This window comes from Mustela putorius, unplaced genomic scaffold (assembly GCF_011764305.1).
Source record: "Mustela putorius furo isolate JIRA1106 unplaced genomic scaffold, ASM1176430v1.1 tig00003858_pilon_pilon_pilon, whole genome shotgun sequence".
Classification (NCBI taxonomy): Eukaryota; Metazoa; Chordata; class Mammalia; order Carnivora; family Mustelidae; genus Mustela; species Mustela putorius.
The window spans coordinates 47,521,122-47,541,735 of NW_025422010.1; the positions used below are offsets into that span (position 1 = coordinate 47,521,122).

At 41.4% G+C, this 20,614-nt stretch overlaps 1 protein-coding gene across 1 annotated transcript; it reads right to left on the reverse strand.

The window, feature by feature from the left end:
• Positions 1–11,107: 11,107 nt before the first annotated feature.
• On the reverse strand, positions 11,108–11,923 carry LOC106005135 (proline-rich protein 2-like). Its single transcript, XM_013052702.1, has one exon. It carries the CDS (start codon positions 11,921–11,923, stop codon positions 11,108–11,110), a length of 816 nt encoding a protein of 271 aa, XP_012908156.1.
• Positions 11,924–20,614: the final 8,691 nt, after the last annotated feature.

Sequence of the window (20,614 nt, forward strand, 5' to 3'; positions counted from 1 at the left end):
AGGGCCAGGATTGGAACCCAGACTGTCCACGGCCTTAACTCTCTTGCCCCTGGCCATGCCATGCCTGTACCACAGCTTTTTTAGTTCTTGCTTTGCTAATCCTGTTCCAGGTTGTAATCTTTGTTGGCATCCTCTGCTGACTAGCACATTCTTGGATGCCTCTCCTGCCTCACAATGATGTGTATTTAGGGAATTAAAAAATAACTGTTATAGTAGCTTACCTCAAAATGAAAGTAATTATTAGATAGATGACTTGCCTTTAAAAAATGTTTTGTATTCCAAAATCTCAATAAAAATTACTTTTGGGTTATCACCAGCTTTGGCAAATCCACATTACAGCCACGGGCCATTACCATCGATAATTGAGAACTCACACAAGTGTTAATCAATCATTTATTCCTGCCTCCCCTCTCTCCTGCATGGTTCGAAATGTTGCCTATCTCAGTGTAGTTTGGGGAAATAGTGAAAGTGGATCTCTCTTTGTAGTCCAAAAAACTGTCATTACAGATGCAATGAGTTAGATAAAATTGGAAGGGTGGGGGGGAGTGGGCTAGGTGGTGAGGGGATTATGCTGAAAGATTTTCCATTTTCACTCGCAACAATTTTATACTATGTAGTAACATTCCTTGTCTACTAAAGGAACACTTTCTAACCTTTCTCAAAAGCTCAAGAAAAAGAGAAATCAAAATGAGCAGAATATAAAATGTCCTAAGCTATACTTCTTCATTTGATTCAAGATGAAAGTTCCTACTTTGGGGATAGTAGAAAAAAGCCTGAATTAAGAATAATAAAACTGTGTTCAGATCTTACCAACTGTGTGATCTTAGACAAGATTTTCTTAATCTTGGCACTATTGACATTTGGGCTGGATAATTCTTTGATCTGAAAGACCATCCCGTGCTCTGTAGGATGTTTAATAGCACTCATAGACTCTACCCACCAAGTGACAATAGCAGCTCCCCCTCACACTCCCCTGAGTTGTGACAACCAAAAATGTCTCCAGATATTGCCAAATATTCCCTAGGAAGCAAGTCACTCACTCCCTGGAATGAGAAGCACTGCTCTAGAAAAACCTCCAAATTTCTTAGGACTACAGTTTCTTCATCTCTAAAAACAAGGATCATTTTATTTACTTTAGGAGTTATCGTAGAGACCTAAAGTACTTACCCAAAACTGTAACTTACGAATTGTTTCTTAGCTATTAAGTTAGGTATCACTATTGTTATTTATCATTTGGCTTATGCTGTTTTAGAATGTTGTATATGATCTGAGGTATAGTATTATTTAAAAATATTTATCACTGATATATTTATCAACCTAAGAATATATTTCCATGTATATTTCTAAGACAAAATAGTTATAATACATCGAGCAGGTAGACACTAACTATTCACTACTGTCTATAAACTAATAGCGAACATTGTCCTATTTCATAACCAAAGGCTGTGCCCCTGCTGTTGGTTAACCCATTTTCAAAAGGCCTGCTGTCAGTCCTACAGGAAAATAGATCCCTAGAATGTAAAGCAGATTCTCACCATCCCTACGGCCAGGAAAAAAAAAATCACAAAGAGTGTATGTTATTCAGGAGGCCAGGAGATCATCTCCATTTGCAAAGCACAGCATAGGAGAGAATTCCTCCTAAGGAAAAAGCAATTTCTCTGATTCCTGGCTTGTACAGTCATCCCCCTTATCTGTGGGGGATCCGTTCCAAGACTACAGTAGATGCATGAAACTGCAGATAGTACTGAACCATGTAGAAACTACACTTTTCCTTATGCATATACACCTACCATAAAGTTTAATTTGTAAATTAGACACTGTAAGAGATTAACAATAGCAATAGTAACATAGAACAATTAGAGTGATATACCATAGGGGTGCCCGGGTAGCTCAGGCAGTTAAATATCTGACTCATTTTCAGCTCGGGTCATGATCTCAGGGTCTGGGGACTGAGCCCAGTGTCGGGCTCCGAGTGTGGGGCTCAGCTGGGGAGTCTCCTGGAGTATCTCTCTCTCCCTCTGCCCCACCCCCACCCCTCTCTCACTCTCAAGCGCACGCTCTCTCCCTCTAAAATAAATAAGTCAATAAATATTTTTGAAAAAAAAATATACCATAGTTACATAATATGGGTACTTTCTCTCTCACACTCAAGGTATCTATTGTACTCACCCTTCTTGTGACGTTATGAGACGACAAAAAGCCAGGATGAGGAGAGGAGGGGGGTGAATGACGCACGCGTTATGACATAGTGTCAGGCTACTGTTGACCTTCTGACCGTGGGGCAGGAGGACAATCCCCTGCTTCCGGAGCGCAAGGAAGGGCGGGATGTGTGTAACTGACGCGGTGGAACTTGAAGCCCTGCTTAAGAGGAATTACGGTACCGCCGAACGGTCTTCTTACCGCGCATCATTCAGAAGCTTGAATTGTCCTGATGTTCATGCCACAAGTGCTATGTCCTTAGAGCTCCGCAGTATGGGATGTCATGTCTTTTGGAACTAAAGGCTTCAGAAGGGATTGGCACATTTTTGTCATTCTTCCTGTGTCCCTCTATAGTGCATACGAAGTAACATGTCCTTTCATGCGAAAGGCACTGCACACATCTTTATTGAATGACTGGATGATTATTGTGCTGTATCTTTTGTTTAAATTAACATAAAATGTATTATTTGTTTCAGGGGGTACGGGTCTGTGAATCTGAGTCTTACACAATTCACAGCACTCACCATAGCACGCGCCCTCCCCAGGGCCCATCACCCAGACGCCCCATCCCTGCGAACCCTCTCCCCTCCAGCCACTTAACAGCAATAGCTTTCAAAAAGCAGTAGATACAAAGATTGTGCCCATAAATACTCAAGGAAGGTTTTAATTCTGCAACTTCATCAATTTATTTCAGGCAGATTCTTCCCTTTTTCTGCTATGCTCCTAACCCCACCCCAGAATTCTTGGAGAACTAGCTTTGACATGTGTCAAGGTCACACACTAGGAAGGCCTTCAGTGGGGGTGGAGGCAAGTTTCCTTCCTTTCCTCACCTTCCTCTTTTTTCTTCCTCTAGTGCGGGTAGGATGGGCCTTGCTGGGCATTCCATCGGGAGGTTAAGGAAGGGTTAAGGTAGAAGTACTGGATGCCTGCTCAGAGCTGGCTGCGGTCCAGGTTGTAAAAGCAGGTCAAAGAGGGTCTTTGCTTTCTGAGCATTGCTGAACTGGTGTCAGCAAGGTAAAAGAATACAGGGATTTGGGAAAGGGAGCAGAATGGCAGGGGATAGGGCAAGATATGATCTCCTTAGGGAAGGGGATAAGGAAACCCCAACATCTCCCATAACCAATAGATGAAAAAACAACTTCTACAAAGGACCAGGAATGACCTCAGTTGAAGGGAGTTCCATTTTATCACCTTGGAAAGCAGAGTGGCATTAGAGTGGCCATTCTAATGTCTACCATTTAAGGACAGCCTACTTTGTGGTGGGACTCTTCCCGCAGGAGCCCTGGGAATGGAGAGAGGTAGAAGTGGTGATGGCTGATGAAGTCACAAAAGGCAGACCCTAGAGGGAGGTAGATTGGCACAAGGTTGAAGACCCATCTTGGCAGAAAACAACTGAGATTCCAGCCCCTCTCACTTTTTAGTGATTAGAAACTTTCAGCTACCCAGGCTTTGTCCACATGAGGGCAGCTGGGATTTCAGGAAAGGGCACCTAGAGGGGCATTTGTCATGAAAAGGAAAGACAAAACTGATCATCCTGCCCACTATAACAAGAGGGCAGCGGGTGGCAGGGAGCTGGGATTATCAAAGTGTGTGTACCAACGCCGAAAGTCCACCATATCCTATCACTCAGGCATCCTGACACTCTTAGGAAAAAAATGACTGAAGCAATAAATATGAACTAAATGAGCCACAATCTTGGAGTTCAAATATGGGGCACCACTGGGCAAAGGAATCGGGTCCATTAGGTCATTGTGCAGATGAAAAATTCCACCTGGTGATGTGAGCTGAGTTTTCAGTGGTGACCTCATGTGGCAGGGCAGAAGTAAAAGGGTCAATGGGCTGATTAGATTGTCCAGTTCTCTATTCTAGAGTGGGGAGGGACATTGGCCCTTTAGACAGAGCAACTCCCTGGGCCCTTTTTTGGGGGGAGGGAAGAGGTCTCAAGTGGCAGAGATTGGAAATCTATCTAAATTGAGCATATGGAGGTATGAATGATTAATTGGAAACATAAAAGAGATGGACTTGCACTAGTACTCCAAGCTGGTGCAGCAAATCAGACCAGTGGCCTATGCATTTTCCCAGCACTTGCTGGGATACACACATGAACACAAATAGTCTCACATACACAACCCCCCTCAAAACCTGATGAGGCAGATATCATTGCTTCCCATTTCACACATGAAGAAATAGGGGTGCAGAGGATTAAATAACTTACCTAAAGCCACAGAGCTGAGAAGTGCTGGTCACAGCTGAAACCGAGGTTTGCATTCCTACACACATTGTGCTTCAACTCTGCTATGCTGTCATTGAGGGCAGTGGTTCTCCAAAAGTGGTTCCAAGACCAATTGCACAGGGTCACTTGGGATCTTGTTAGAAATGCAGATCTTGAGGACTCATCCCACACCTCCTAAACAGAAGCTCTGGGGTGGGACTGGCAACGTGCTTTACAAGCAATATTTTCTTTCTATTTTTTCCTTATTTTATTTTATTTCCGGTACAGTTAACATACAGTGTCATGTTGGTTTCAAGTATACAGGCAATATTTTCATTTGCAGAATGATTTTGTCATTCCAAAGTTTGGAGAATAAAGGTCTGAGATGCTTTTGCAGAATCTTCACTCCAAACAACAGGTAATACCTATAACTTACGAAGGGCAAATATTCTCTAAGCCAAAAAATAAAAAATAAAAAATAAAACCCACAAAAAAAAAACGTAGGCTAGAAATAAGCCAATAATCCAGGCTTGGTCCTGATTAAAATCATATTTATTCAAAGGTGTTTATTCTTTTCGTAGACAGATGACAATTGAAATACCAGAAAATATTTATCTACTGTAACAATTACGTTAAATTAATTCATAATGTTCACTCAATAACATTGTTTGCATATACTCCTATTGCTAGGGAAGTGCTACCTAATTTATTTCTCACACATCAAAATCCAGTAAATTGATATAATTATATTATTTTCTCCAGAAATGCTGATGGGTCTGGTCTGCATACCTCAGAGGGAAGGGGAATGAGAACAGTGGGTGACATCATGTACCATATGTTCAGCAATATCTATAGCACTGTAGGTACAATGAGCAGAGGTAAGAGTATTTATGCCAAATTTCTTCATTGTTGGGGGACGTGATGAATTTTAAGTTCATATTTTATTCATTTCCCAAGTATTGTATTTTTTTATATGCTTTTATTAAAAAAAAAAACATCATCAACACACTAGAATTTGTTCTCATCTTCCAGGGAAACCTGTAAACCAATGGAAATATTTTTGAGTGTCTGACCAAATGGCAGATAAAAAATGTATTATTCTCCAAGGTTAGAAGGTCAAGTGATCGATTTAATTTGATGCAGGATTTTTACAATAAAATGTCCAATACATTACAAGAAAAATATTATAATTTTTGATGAGGATTTCTCCCAGGTTAAAAAGGACAGTGGATTCAAAAAATAACTAATTTCTACTTAACCCTGCTTCTGGCTGCCTTTCTCGGGCAAATTTTGTCTCCAAAGGATCACCAGGACAAACCGAAGTAAATCTATTCTCCAAGAGACTAAATAAAGATTTTGGAATTAGATGCTTTGAGTCCTAATCCTAGGTCTGTCAAAAAAACTTTTTATAGGCCGCTTTTCACAAGTTCCATTTTCCTAGTTTTTTAAAAAATTGAGCGATCTCACATTCTCAGCACCAGATTGATCATGGGAAGGTTGTCACTGATACAGAAAGCTATCATCTTGTCAGTAGTGATTATTATAAAGACTTAATATGTGTAATTCAATTTAAGGAATGAACTCAAGGAAAGAACCTGCCAGGATTTTTTTCAGTGTAGGTTAACATCAGCATAGATTATATAATGCCATGGGTGTGGACAGTGTACATATTTCAGTTATATTTTCACTACACAAATACTATTTCCCTGCCTAGTTTTTCATTCAAGTGCTGGTTTCTAATACCTGTGAACAAATGTGCTTAGCCCTGCTAATGCTGATAAAAACTACAAATCTGTCTCTACTGTTGATCTACGAATGAAAGCTGTATACCCTGCACTCCATCTCACTGTACCCTTAATGGAAAATCAGCGGGGCTGTTAGCAAAATTTCCTATACCACAAAAAGATAATATTAATTCAGGCACTTAAGGAAAATTCCCCAAATCCATCTTTTTCTCCTGATAACATTATAGAAGTTTTTGATATACTGATATTTTGAGGGGTTTCAGCCTAGGACTTACTAGCAATGCAATTTATGACACAGTCATGATAAATCGTTTTCTCCGTAAGCCCCAAACTTGTCAACTATTTTTAAACTTCCATCCACCATACTGTAAAAGATTTACAGTGCGCGGAGAAAATTAGGACCATCTAGCGTCTAGCCACCACCATGTTTCCACAATATGGACCTTCAGTACGTTTCAGAAGAAGACATTGAGCTATGTAATAGATTAGTCTATTTGACTAATTCTGATTAGTCTATTTGAGCCATTTAGAGACTCAAAGAGAAGAACCCATTTATTTCTGGCTCCAGAAAATTCTGCTTTGTGACTTGCTCTTAATTAATTAATTAATTTTTAAATTTATTTTAAAGATTTTATTTATGACAGGGAGAAATAGTGAGACAGGGAACACAAGCGGGGGTGGTGGTGGGGGGTTGGGGGGGTGGTGAGCGGGGGGCACGGTGGGTAGCTGGAGAGGGTGAAGCAGGCTCCCTGCTGAGCAGAGAGCCTGACGTGGGGTTTGATTTCAGGATGCTGGGATTGTTACCTGAGCCGAAAGCATAAGCCTAAGGACTGAGCCACCCAGGTGCCCCGTGACTTGTTCTTATAGAGCATGTTAGGCAATAAAAGTCCTGGATTATGGACTATGGGAATAATGATAACTAAGACAGAATCCCTCCTTCAAGGAAGGTGTTATCCTTTAGAACATAAGCTCCAGAGGGCGGGGTCATTGAGATACTATCCTATATCTTCCATAAAGAGGTGTGAAGCCAGCAAGGGGTGGTGGGGGAGTAGGAGGTGTGGACATTAGTGTATGCAAGGGCTAGCAACCAAATCACTAAAAGGCGGGCGACTGCCACGCTCAGTAAAAAATAACTCTGTCTACGGTCAGCCTTGTGTTCTAAAGAAAAGATCTGCCACTGGAAAGACTCACACCCAATATTGAAGAGAAGTCCAGAGACAGCTCCACAGCATTTTCATGAAATTCTTGGAGGCAACAGTCTAGAAGTTTCATTCATCCAAAATACACTGAGTACTTGCTTTCTGAAAGGTGTGTGAGGGGTACTTGATGGATTCAGAGGAACACTATGCCCTCCAGGAGTTGTCACACTTTAAGGGCTGGGAGACAGATTCAGAGCCCCTGTAAGGAATATGTGTATGGTTTGTGTGTGACTTGTGAGTGGTACTGAAGAACACTGCAGCTGTGGACCCAGAGCTGTAATAGAACGATTAAGAGTTTGAACTTTAAAATACACTCAGAAACAGGCAAAAGTAATATGCCATAGACATGATTGAACCTTGAAGATAGAGATGGTGTGTGAACCTGACTTTCTCAATCTGTTGCAGACACTGGGACCTCTTTGCTTTTGCCTCTAGCATATCAGGTATGTGTCCCCAGGGCATTGGCTCTTGCCGTTTAGTCTGTTCCGAGGCTTGGTGCACTTCCCCGAGATACCCGCAGGCTCCCTCCCTTACCTCCTTTGTTGAAGTGTCACCTTTGCAGGGGGGGCTTCCCTAACGGCTCTATTTTATATTAAAACTTCCATGCTTCAGGCTTCTGAGTGGCTCAGTCAGTTGGCTAAGCACTTCCTTTGGCTCAGCTCATGATCCCAGGTCCTGTGGGTTCCTGCTCAGTGGGAGTCTGCTTCTCCCTCTGCCACTCACGGGCTCTTGCGTGCTCTCTCTCTCTCTCATTCACTTTCTCTCTCTCAAATAAATAAAGTCCTAAAAAATTATTTTAAAAAAACTGCTATGCTCATTCCTTGTTTGCTTTCTTTCTCTTAACAGCATTTACTAGCACCCTATGTTTTGCTTGTTTGCTTATTTATTTACTTACTTATTTTTCAAGATCCCTGCTAAAATGTAAGCTCGATGAAGGCTGGATTTGCCTATTTCTTCAGGTAGTAGCACCTAGAGGACTGCCTAGACTGTAACAGGCACTGATCAAAAACTTTGGAATGAATGAAAAGAACTTCCATCAAGGAAAGTACATCCTACGGGTTTATATGCCAAGGACTGACAAAAACGTTTATTAAAATCTGTCACATCTTTGAGGATCTGCAGAAAATACAGTCACGTAGGGACAGGGATGGAGAGGATATCCATTTTCTTGGTCTAATGTTTCTAGGCAGAGGGTCTTCTGCTAGAGTAACTTGTCTTTCTACCCATGCCTTCTCCTGCAGCCTTCTTAAGTTTGGTTGACATAACTGAGCAAACTCAGCTCAATGCCTTCTCGAATTCTCTTTTTCTTGGCAGATGCCACAGGATATTTGCACTCTGGTCTGCTTATTTTTGCACTGCACTTGGAATAAGCCTTTTGCTGTCTAGCTCTACTGGCTACTGCATGGATGTGTCTGTCATTCACGGGTGAAGTATTGGGGAGATTTCTGAGGCTCTAATCTGAAGCCACATTCTTTTATTTTTTTATTATTTATTTATTTATTTTTAAAAAGATTTTATTTATTTATTCGACAGACAGAGATCACAAGTAGGCAGAGAGGCAGGCAGAGAGAGGAAGGGAAGCAGGCTTCCTGCTGAGCAGAGATCCCGATGCGGGGCTCGATCCCAGGACCCTGGGATCATGACCTGAACCGAAGGCAGAGGTTTTAACCCACTGAGCCACCCAGGCGCCCCTGAAGCCACATTCTTTCACCATCTGTCCCGCGTCTGTTTTTCCATCAATTCCAAATTCAGAAGGTGATAAAAGGGATACTATATATTGACTCCTTAACAGTTACAACAGGAAGATATCCATCAAGATGGAAAGATCACAGCTAAGGAGGTCGTTGACATGGCAGCACGAGACATTCCGGAGGAAAGAGTCTGGGACAGCACAATTTTATTGCAAGACTTGGCTCTGCCTTGTGTGACATTTGCCATGCTTTGCCATTTCAACAGTATTTTACATGAGCTGGAATTAATATAAGAGAAGAACTGAGCACTACCTACAAGTCCTGGAATGCAGCAATTCTGCCAGTACCATGCAACTCAATCACCTACTGGACTTCTATGAAGTGTGAGCACAGGGAGCCCAAGAAGGGCTTCCAAGATTCACTGACACTCACACGAATCCAAACAATGTGGCAGAGTTCTAGCTGACTCAGAAAAAAGTTGGTGCACAAGAGTCTGGTGTGAAGCAAAGACTTTGCGGAGATCAAGATTTTAACCCAGAGGGTCAAAACCTGTACCTACTGCCCCTCTTGCTTTAATAATAGTTACACAGATAAGACCTTGGTTGGGTCCAGACAATCCTGGGTTGGCTCATCTTTTACAACTGCCACAAACACACACTAGAGCTTGATGCATTAAAACCCTAGCATTGTACCCCAAGGCAGTCTAGCACAAGGACTACTGGACATATAAAATTGATCTCAACAATTTGGATTGAATATTTTCCACCACATACATGACCCACTGTGTCCCCTTTCCTTTCTGATTACTATCTGCTATCCTGCCTCAGTTGGCCCATTTTTCTTCAGGTATCCCCATAGATTTTCCCAGTGGCATCCTACTTAGAGCCTTCTAACCTCTTATGAACTTGAAGCTAGACAGCACATGGTTAAAATTCAGGTTCATTATTTTCTGAAATTGTCATAATGAAAGAAATACCATTGCTTTGTATGATTTAGATCAGTGCTGTCCAATAGAAATACACTGTGAGACCCATGCAATTAAAAACTTTTAGGAATCCCATTTTAATAATGAAGATAAACAAGTGAAATTAATGTGACAATATATTCTATTTAACCCAGGATGCCCAAAGTATTATAATTTCAGTGTGTAATCAATGTAAAAAATATGAACGAGATACTTACACCTTTAAAATCTGGGCTGTATCTTACACCACATCTCAATGCAGACAAGCCATATAGATTTCAGGCACTCAGTAGCTACTGCATGGGACAGTGCAGACGCAGGTGGTGTTACCTTACATTTCTGGGAAGACTGGGAGTCAGAGTGATGCAGATTCTTGAGTTCAGTGAGAACCTCTTAGGGCTGTATGAAGGGACGGGAAAGGTGCAGAAATTGAAATGTTGGAGGATGGCTGTACTAAAATCAGGTTTGTCCTTTATTTTATTTGCTTCGAAGGATTTCTACATTGTGTTTGCTGATAAAGGTTATTTGACACTGGCAAAATAATCCCCCTTGAGCCTCTGATTTCATCATATGTTACATAGGAACAACAATATAATAGTAATATATAACCATGGTATAATAAAAACAAGCAGTATCCAGCTCAGTAACTATCCAGCTCACTGGATTGTTGCAATGAAGTTATGAGAAAGCACTATGAAAAACTGTTCACAATATTAGTTATTTAGTGAAAAACCGGCCTTTTCCTACTTAAAAAATAGCTCTATTGAGGAACACTGGACATTCCGCAAACGGCACATAAAGTGCAGTTTGACAAACATATATACCCATGAAATCAACCAGGAATGCACATATCCATCGCCCTCGAATCTTTTTCATGCCCCTATGTTATATACGCTCCCCTCTCCCTGCCCCTCCCCCACCCCCCACCCCCCATCTCTCACCTCCAGACCCAGGGAACCAACAGCCAGCTTTCTGTCACTACAGTCTGCGGGCTGCGGAAGGTGATAGACACGAGATCATACAGTGCAGAATATATATATTTCTTTATCAGGCTCCTTGAACTCGGCATCATTATTTTATTATCCATCCATGTCGTTTCATGTATCAAGAGTCCTTGGAGGACTGCTTCCGGAGGTCATGACCTCTGATCGACCTGTGAGCGGAAGGGGGCGATCGCAGCCGCGGGACGCCCTCCCCTGCCCTTGGAACGTGCGTTCCTGTGATCGCCCCGACAGCGCGAGGGACGCCGGCGGCACCCCGAGAGAGCCACGTGCGTGCGAAGACCCCCGGGAGGGCTTGCACACAGGTGCACACAGGTGAGGGCTCCGAGTGACCGGCTGCGAGTCCGGCGGGTGGTGCCCCAGTGTGTCATCCCGCTCGCGGGTGGAAACCGCCCCCTGCCCTCTGGAGCAGCCTCCGTCCTCCGTGGGCCTCCCCTTGCCTCGGGCGTCCGGGGTCGGGTCTCGCGCCCCCCCAGGGGCGAACCCGCCCCGAGAGGGAGGGATGGGCTGTGGGAAGGAGGTGTCCGTGGGGGGAAATCCGGGTCGGCCCGGGACCCCTGTGTGAGTTGGGGTGGCCTTGCGGAGCACCGCGGGACCCCCGGGACTGGCCCACCCGCGAGGGCGGCCGGCTGGGCGGGCCGGGGAGGGGGCGCGTGGGGGGCAGAGCCGGAGAACAGGCCCGAGACCTTGGCAGTGGCCATTTTGCAAAGCGACGACGGCGTCTCCTAAGCAGGGCTCGGGTTTGGAGTAGACGCGTCTGGGACATCGGAAGGGACGGTTGGGAGCTGGGTGTGGGGGCGGGGGGCGGGGTCCACCCGGGACTCGGGTTCCAGCTCTGGAAGGGCTAGAGAGCGGGTTCCGGACCGGGCTCTGCCGGGGCAGGCTCCAGCTCGCAGGTTGGCTAAGGGGCATGCCTACAGCAGCAGGGGACACCTTGCCCACTAACCCACTATTTCTAGAAAGCGGGGAGCTCCTAGACCCCGTACAGTGTGGAGATCCTCCCAGAGCCCCTGCCCCATTTCTGCGGAAGAGAGGAAGACATCCTGCTGGTGGCGCGTGTACCTGTAGATTCCTGGAGATGGCAATGAATGCAGCAGCCAATGGGGCTGGACTCAGTGACGTTTTTCTGGTGACATCTCATGAGGCCTGGTAGATTCCGCCACATTCACTACAGAAGCGGTCTTTCACGTATGTGGGGAAAGACAGTTTTACTTCATTTTCAGGCTTGATGCCTTTCTTGCCTTGCTGCGCTGACCGTAACCTTAAGTGGAATGTCCAATAGAGATGGTAAAACCAGACATCTTTACTCTCGTCCTGATTTTAGAGGGGCAGTATTTGGTCTTTTACCATTAATCGTGAAGTCAGTTGTAGCCTTTTTTATTTTTAAAATAATTATCTTTTATGAGATTGTGGACAGCCCCTTTTATTCCTAGTTTGCTGAGAGTTTAAATTGAGAATGAATGTTGGACCTGTTCAACACCACAGGGGTTTAAGATTTTTTTTGTTTTATTTTAGTACGGTGACTTAAATTAATTGATTTTCCAGCGTGAAACTGGCCTGAATTTCTGAAAGAAACCCCACTCTATCATTATATATTATCCATCTTATATATTGTTATATTTAATGTATTAAAAATTTAGTTTAGAATTTTAGCTTAGAATCTGTGTTCGTGAGGAATATTGGTCTTTGGTTTTCTTTTTTTTTTTTAAATTGTGGAAAGAACACTTATCATAAGACCCTCAACAAAATTTTTAGTGCACAATACAGTACTGCTAACTATAGTCATAATATTATACAGCACATCTCTTGAATTTATTCATCTTGCATAATTGAAATTTTATACCCATTGAACAGCAACTCCCCATGGCAACCATTATTCTACTGTCTGTTTCTGTAAGTTTGACTATTTAAAATACCCCATGCAGAATTTATCTTTCTGTGATTGGCTTATTTCACTTAGCATAATGTCCTCTAGGTTTACTGGTATTGTCACATAAGACAGGATTTCTTTCTTTTTTAAGGCTGAATAATATTCCATTGTGTGTATACACCACACTTTCTCCATCCATTCATCTGTTGCTGGACATTAAATTTATTTCTATGTCTTGGATATTGTGAATAATGCTTCAATGAACATTAGAATGCAGATATCACTTCAAGATCTAATTTGAGTTCTTCTGGATATATACCCAGAATTGGGATTGCTAGATCATATGGTAGTCCTATTTTTAATTTTTTGAAGAACCACCAAATTGTTTTCCATAGTAGCTGCACCATTTTATATTCCTACCAACAGAGTACAAGGGTTCTGATTTTTCCACAACGTTGACAAAACTTGTTATCTTTTTTTTTTTTTAATAATAACAGTCCTAACAGGTTTGAGGTGATACTTTATTATGGTTTTGATTTGCATTTCTCTGATGATTTGTGATGTTGGACATCTTTTCAAATAACTGTTGGCCGTTTGTATGTCTTTAGAGAAATATCTATTCAAGTACTTTGTCTATAGTTCAGTCAGGGCTTTTTTTCTGTGGTTTTTTTGGTTTGTTTATTTGTTTTGGTCTTGAGTAGCAGGTTCCTTAAATATTTTGATTATCAACCCTTTATCAAATATATGGTTTATAAATATTTTCTCTCATTCCATGGGTTGCTCTTTCACTGTTGTTTCCTTTGCTGTGCAAAAGCTTTTCAGTTTGATGTAGTTCTACTGGTCTATTTTTGCTTTTTTTGTTTGTGCTGTGGTATCATATCCAAGAAATCATTGCCAAGACCAATGTCAAGAAGCTTTCCTTTTGATTATGGGCACTATTCCCAGCCCAGTGTGAGCACTGAGTAATGTTCCCTCTAATTTTTTCAGGTGATTATTTCCTGGGCCTCAGGTAGATCCATCACATTATCTGCTAATCAGTACTTTGATAAATAATATCCAAGTAAGTCCCTCTGTAGTTCTCTGGAGTTCTCTCTGGTCCTCTGTCTTTTCTACTCAAGTTGCCTTGTTCTTCCCAGAGTTTCAATTCTGTCTTCTTAATCCAGAGAAATTGCTGGGAGCATTTGGGTGGCTCAGTTGGTTGGGCATCTGCCTCCAGCTCCAGTTATGATCCCAGAGTCCTGGGATTGAGACGCTTGTTGTGCTCCTTGCTCCGCTGTGAGCCTGATTGTCTCCCTGCCCCACCCCCTGCTCGTGATCTCTTTCTCAAATAAATAAATACAGTTGTTTTCTTTAGAAAACAACAACAGTGACAAAGAAATCAGATCTTCATCCTCTATAGTGTTGACTCTAAAAGATGACTCTTCCACGGAGGTGACTTGGTCTCTGTTTTATGTTTTATGTCATTAGTAACAATATGTTATGTTTTATGTCATTAGTAACAATAGCTAAAAGACTCCAGACTGTTTAGGCCTTTGCTTCCTCATCTAGAATATGGGGATAATTGTAGTAAAACTTTAGAGGATTCATAGTGAGGATTAAATGAGAGTATCTACAGCTCTATTAGCTTCGTACCTGACACATACAAGTGCTCAACAAAGATTAGGAAATCTTTACTTTTTAAAGATAATTCCCAGTTCTTGCACTACTATTGAATTTGCAAAATGATTCACATTAACTTTACTCCCTGCCTTGACCCTTCATTGCAGTGTGCATATGTGTGCGTGTGTGTGCGCGTGCATGCTTGCGCACACACACACACTCTTCTTCTCTGTAGACTTAAGAATGACTATTTGGTTTTATTAGTCATAATAGTGATATCTTAGTTAGAAGCATCCAATTTCAGAGTTGGATGTGCACTTCATGACCATTTTACCCAATATCTACCATATCCATTTGATATCTGATATCCAATATTCAAAGAAGTAAAGTGCATTTTGGAGATATGAAGTGATTTGTTCAAGATAATAGAGCTGGTAGTGGTGTAACTGGGTCTCCAGATTTTCCATCCCAGGAGCTTTCTCCACAAAAAAATACTACCCCTCTATCTCATTCTCTAGACTTCTGATTCTTGTAAATACTTTGACATTCACAAATAGGAATTTCACAAAATATTACAGACCCACTTATATTGTAGTTCTATGAAAGATTTTAAATTTTCTTTTTCCTTGTTGTACTTATGCATGCATGCATGCGTGCGGTTTTTTTGGTTTGTTTGTTTTGTTTTTTTTTTTTGGATAGGAAACAATTTATTGTTACTGTTTTAATATAACATCCTTAAACAATAGACATATTCTGCATTAAAAAAATTTTTTTTTTGTTTGAGAGAGAGGAGAGAGGGATAGCAAGAGAGAGACAGAGCATGAGAAGGGAGGAGAGGAGGAATCAGACTCCCCACTGAGCAGGGAGCATGATGCCGGACTTCATCCCGGGACACTGAGATGGCCCATGACCCGAACCAAAGGCAGACACTTAAACAACTGAGCCATCCAGAACCCTTCTGCATTTTTATTTCTAATTCAAGAATGCTGGTGGGAGTTGGCTGCAAACTAAAATCAAATTTTAAAAAATCAAATCAGTTTTTTAATTCATCAATTTTTACAACTTTGGAATGACTGAATTATGACAACTGTGTGTGTGTGTGTGTGTGTGTGTGTGTGTGTGTTGGAGTGAGGATGAGGTGGGAAAATGGAAAAATCTAACCTGACTCAGTATAAACCAAATTAACCTTCACAAAAGAAAATCATGCAGTGGCAGATTTAAGAGATCCCCAAGTCTATCTTCATTTTATAGCTGATAAAGTTGTGACTTTGAGAATTCAGCCGATGGCTCTTAGATTGATACTTGGTTAAGCTAAATTTTGGGTAAGCTAAAATTTAGTCTAAAGAACATGCTTTTAAACACAGTGTCTATTCAATAGTTTGCAACAGTTTCCAGGATAGTGAACATGGATGGTTATTAATATAATATAGTACAACTGAGTAAAAATTTGCATAATTTCTTCAAACAGTACTTTTGGAGAAATTAAGAGCTCCATATAACTTTAAATATTAACACTATTGGTTAATATTTTACCCTTTTCCCCCCTTTTACTTTAAATGTATATAAACAACAACAAAAAGTAGTTCTTTCGCTTAAGTGTTATGGTGATAGTGTCTATAGAAAGAGTGCACATAAAAAATATTTAGAATTAGATTTTAGCTTTAGGCGATCTTTGTAAATGAGACACAATTTTTATAACTTTATAAATATCTTTACAACATCCAAATTATCTTGCAATAGAAGTATGAATTTTATTACATCACAAATGTATATTATATGAACGCAAAATTGGATGCTGTTAAATCCTAGACAGTCTGATCTTTGGAATGACTGTGTGATTGAAATTTCATGAATAATAATAATTTGTTTGGTAGTGGATCGATTATTTTTTTGAGAGTGAATTTGTCATTTTCTTGACTGTGTCTGATTCTTGGATCCTTGGGGGTAAATTTTCAGTACAGCACGTGGGGATTTAGCTATGTGAGTCCCATTAGTGTGAAACAGAGTTTTGCAGCTAAATCCATGAGCTGAGCAGTTGCTCTTTAATGTTATTTTAATATTTAATGGTTATTGCAGGGCTGTCAAGCTGGGACTGCCTCAATGAGAGAGATTTCCAGAACTTATGAGAGAGATTTTAAACATCTATTTAGAGCATATTGCAATATCCTTCGTTATAAGAAGAAGATTCTTTAGGGAGAAACAGTCCAATTCAAAAAAGAGTTTCCCTTTAATTGTGGCAAATTTGACATGGAGATAATCGATTTCTTATTTTTATTAGAATTATCCAAAGGATTCATTAAATTCCTTTCATGAGGTAACTTAGATATTAATTTGCTGAAATTTTAATGGACTGTCAGAGAAAGGAATAAAGCATTTTTGGTGTATGGATGGCTATTGTTTTTGTCATTCATCTTAGAATTTTTTGTTAATTGGCACTCTTGGTTTTCCTTAAAATTCTCTAAGAAAATTTATAGAGGTTATCATATGTGAAGAAACTTATATGAAGGATCAATAGTCTTTATCACAAGTTAGATTATTTAGTCATCGTGGAAAATTATCTCACTATAAAGAGCACACAGCTGCATTCTTCCCACTGGGCATTTCTCTAAGTGCTTGGTGGCCTCCAAGAAGTCATACAGGCCTAAGTGTTTTTGAAGAATCAGACAGTCTGGTGTCAGTCCTTAAAATATGCCCCATATTATTTTGGTCAAATCTAAGGAACATAAAACCTATATCTGAAGTACCCCAAGAAGTCATTTAAGGTCTCCAGGTAGAAGTGTTGGAAAGACTCAAAAGAAGAAGAAAAAAAGAACAGCTCTATCCATTCATGACTGACCCCTCCTTTCATCCACAAGTTCACATTTTCCTCTTGTTTCATTCAACGTAAAAACCTGTACAAGCTTCCACATTCTGGAAACAAGCAAACAAACCAGTTTTTCTGTCACACGGTGCTCCCCTCCAGCTATGTTCTTAACATTCCTCCTTCTGCTTACCGCCCACCTCTTTGGAAGAGCCCCGTACCTCCACAGTCCCCTCTTCTGCTTCCTTTCTGCTTGGTGGTGTCCACTGACTTCATGATGGCTGATTCTGACCTCTCTTCATACCGGAAAATATCACCTTCTTTTCACTTCTTCCTTCCTTCCCTTGCTCCTCTCTTTCGTACTTCATTCATTACTAAATATATTTTTTCAGACACTGCTCTAAGTACGTTACACACATAAATAGTCGCAATTCTCAGCGTGGGGGCGGGGCTTAGAGCTTAGGGTCTAATGGGAGAAATAGGAAAGCATCCTTTTTTCTGCTCATTGATGCTGGAGTCTGGACTCAGGAAGCCACATTTCTCCATTGATTGCTGGTTCCCCTCTAGGTTTTTGTCAATAGGGAATATACAAGAGAGACCAGAAGGCTGGAGTTGGGCAGAAGGGACTTTCTCTTCCCTGTTTCCTTACTTTTATTGTCTGTGATACATCACCAAGGTCCCTCACTCAGGCAGGGATGGTTGGCTCCAGTCTTCACCTACTCTCAGCATTCTCCTGTGTCCATTCAGTGGTATCTGCAGCTCCTTGTGCCCATTCAGTGGGATTGGCACTACCTGGGCAGTGGTCCACCTCAGAGGGCTCTGCTGTGCCTCTTGGTTCCATTATGAGCCACCGGTTCAAGGATACTCAGTGATTGAGGTGGTAGGGATGCTGTTAGGAGCCTCTGGTAAGCCCCAGTAGGGGAATTACAGTGCAGACCCCTAAGCCCTATTCTTTCTAGGGAGTTGAGAGATAAATAATGTATGGTTCTTCATTTTTTAGATGTAATTTATATATCATAAAATTCACACATTAAAGTGTCCAGTGCTTTTTGATATATTCACAGGATGGTGCAACCATCACCACAGTCTAATTTTAGAACCCTGAACTCTCTGTTTTTTTTTTTTTTTAATATTTAAATATTTAAATATTTATTTATTTATTGGACATGTGAGCAGGGGGAGGGACAGAGGGAGAGGGAAGACAGAGCATCCCAAACAGACTCCACACTGATCCCAGAACCTGATGTGAGGCTTGATCCAACAACTCTGAGATCACGACCTGAGTGGAAATCAAGAGTTGGACACTTAACTGACTGAGCCACTCAGGTGCCCCTAGGACCCTAAACTTCTTTGCATACAATTGTTCTCCTGGCTTATTATTGGGCCCAAGAAGAGTAGCCATGAGCCATTGAATGACTATACAGTATGACCTGGCCAGCATGAACTGAGTGCTGTCTGACCCATTAAGGCTTAATATTGTGTGTGCATACCAGCAATCCATCATCCTATGGAAATGTTGCAGAAGACATAATCTCCAGCAAGCTCTGAAGACTCAAGTGAGTTGAATGAGCAGGTGGCATAGACTTTTCTAACTCCTACTGATACTGCATTACCTCACTCCCTCAATCCATACCTATGGCCTCACTGAGGAATTTCCTATCATAAGTTGACTGAGGAGAAGAATCTTGGGCCTGATTTACATATGTATTAGTCTGCTCCAGCAGCCATAATAGAATACCACAGATTGGGTGGCTTAAAGAACAGAAATTTATTTTCTCACAGTTTTGGAGGCTGGAAGTCCAAGATTCAAGTCTAAGACACTTAGGGTTGGTGTCTGGTAAGGTCTCTATTCCTGGCTTGGAGACAACTGCCTTCTCACTGTGTCCTTTTATGGCCTTTCTTCTGTGTATGTGCAGAGACAGAGAAACAAAGACAGAGACAGAGATGTCTGATGTTTCTTCCTTTGTGATAGTTAATTTTATGTGTCAACTTGACTGGGCCTTGTGGGGTGCCCAGGTATTTGGTCAAACGTAATTCCAGGTGTTTCTGTGAGGGTGTTTCTGGATGAGATTTGCATTTGAATCCTAGACTGAGTGAAGTGGTTTGCCCTCCCAAGTGAGGCGCAACACCTCCTGCCTGACGACATTGAGCTGGGATTTTTGACCTGATTTCTTATTCACACTGAAACATCAGCTTCTCTTGGGTCTCAAATCTGGTGGCTTTTGAACTAGAACTTACAGAACTGACTGTCCTGGTTCTCAGGCTTTCAGACTCAGATTAGAACTATACCATCAGCTCTCCTGGGTCTCTAGTGTCCAGTATGCTGACTGCAGATCTTGGGACTTCTTAAATTCCATATCACATGAGTCAGTCTCTTACAATAAATCTCTTTGTATTGATTCTGTTTATCTGAGAATTTTGACCAATACACTCTTATAAGGACACTAGTTCTGTCAGATGAAGGCCCCTTCTATATGACTTCATTTAGCTTGTATTACTTCTTGTGTGTCTATCTCCAAATACGGTCACATTGGGAGTTAAGCTTCAGCACACAACTTTTGGGAAAGATGCAATTTAGTTCATAAAAACATGGTTCTACATGATATTTTGGCACCAACCAGAAATGTTCTGCTGTAGCATTACAATACAGTCTGGAATGTTTTTTTAAAAGATAATGATGCGAGAGAAATTCTTTAGTTGGGTGGAACTTCAAGTAGTCCACTTGATTGTACTAATAGTAGTCCAGAAGGATGGCTGTATAGTAATTCATAGTCAGCAGGTAACAATTTGATGGGTGTACGTCAAGGACTTGTAAAGAATACGGCTGAAGATTGGCAACAAGGAGGTCTGGAGGAGTGGCATGTGGATGGATTTTGGGGATGAGCACAGAGTGTAAAAGTAATTTGTGTCTCATGTAAAAGTTCACCAAGGAGCATGCACTGTAAACGAGTCTCTCAGTTGTCATAGGACAAGGTAATACATTCTATGGATGTCAGTCAGCCTCTGTCTTGTCCCTGTTAATCCAGTGCTTGATCAATGGGCCTAGGTATGAAGCATCTGTGGTGGCACTGGGGAAGTCTTTGCATGAGCTCGTCTTCCCTTAAGCAAGGATGACTTGGCTTCTGTCACTACTGCATGCCTAATCTGCCAATAAAAGAGACCAATGTTGAGCTCTTGGTATGGCACCATTATTCTAGCTACTTAGAGACAAGTTAATAACATTGAATTCCTTCCATTGTGGAGGGGCAACAATTTGACTTCAGTGGATATGGTTATCCCTTTCCTGCCTATCATGCTTTTACTGCCACAATCATGTGAATATCTAATATCTTAT

Excerpts from the sequence above, each read along its gene's own strand:
- LOC106005135 (XM_013052702.1), bottom strand. The coding sequence starts at position 11,923 with ATGCCCCTTAGCCAACCTGCGAGCTGGAGCCTGCCCCGGCAGAGCCCG.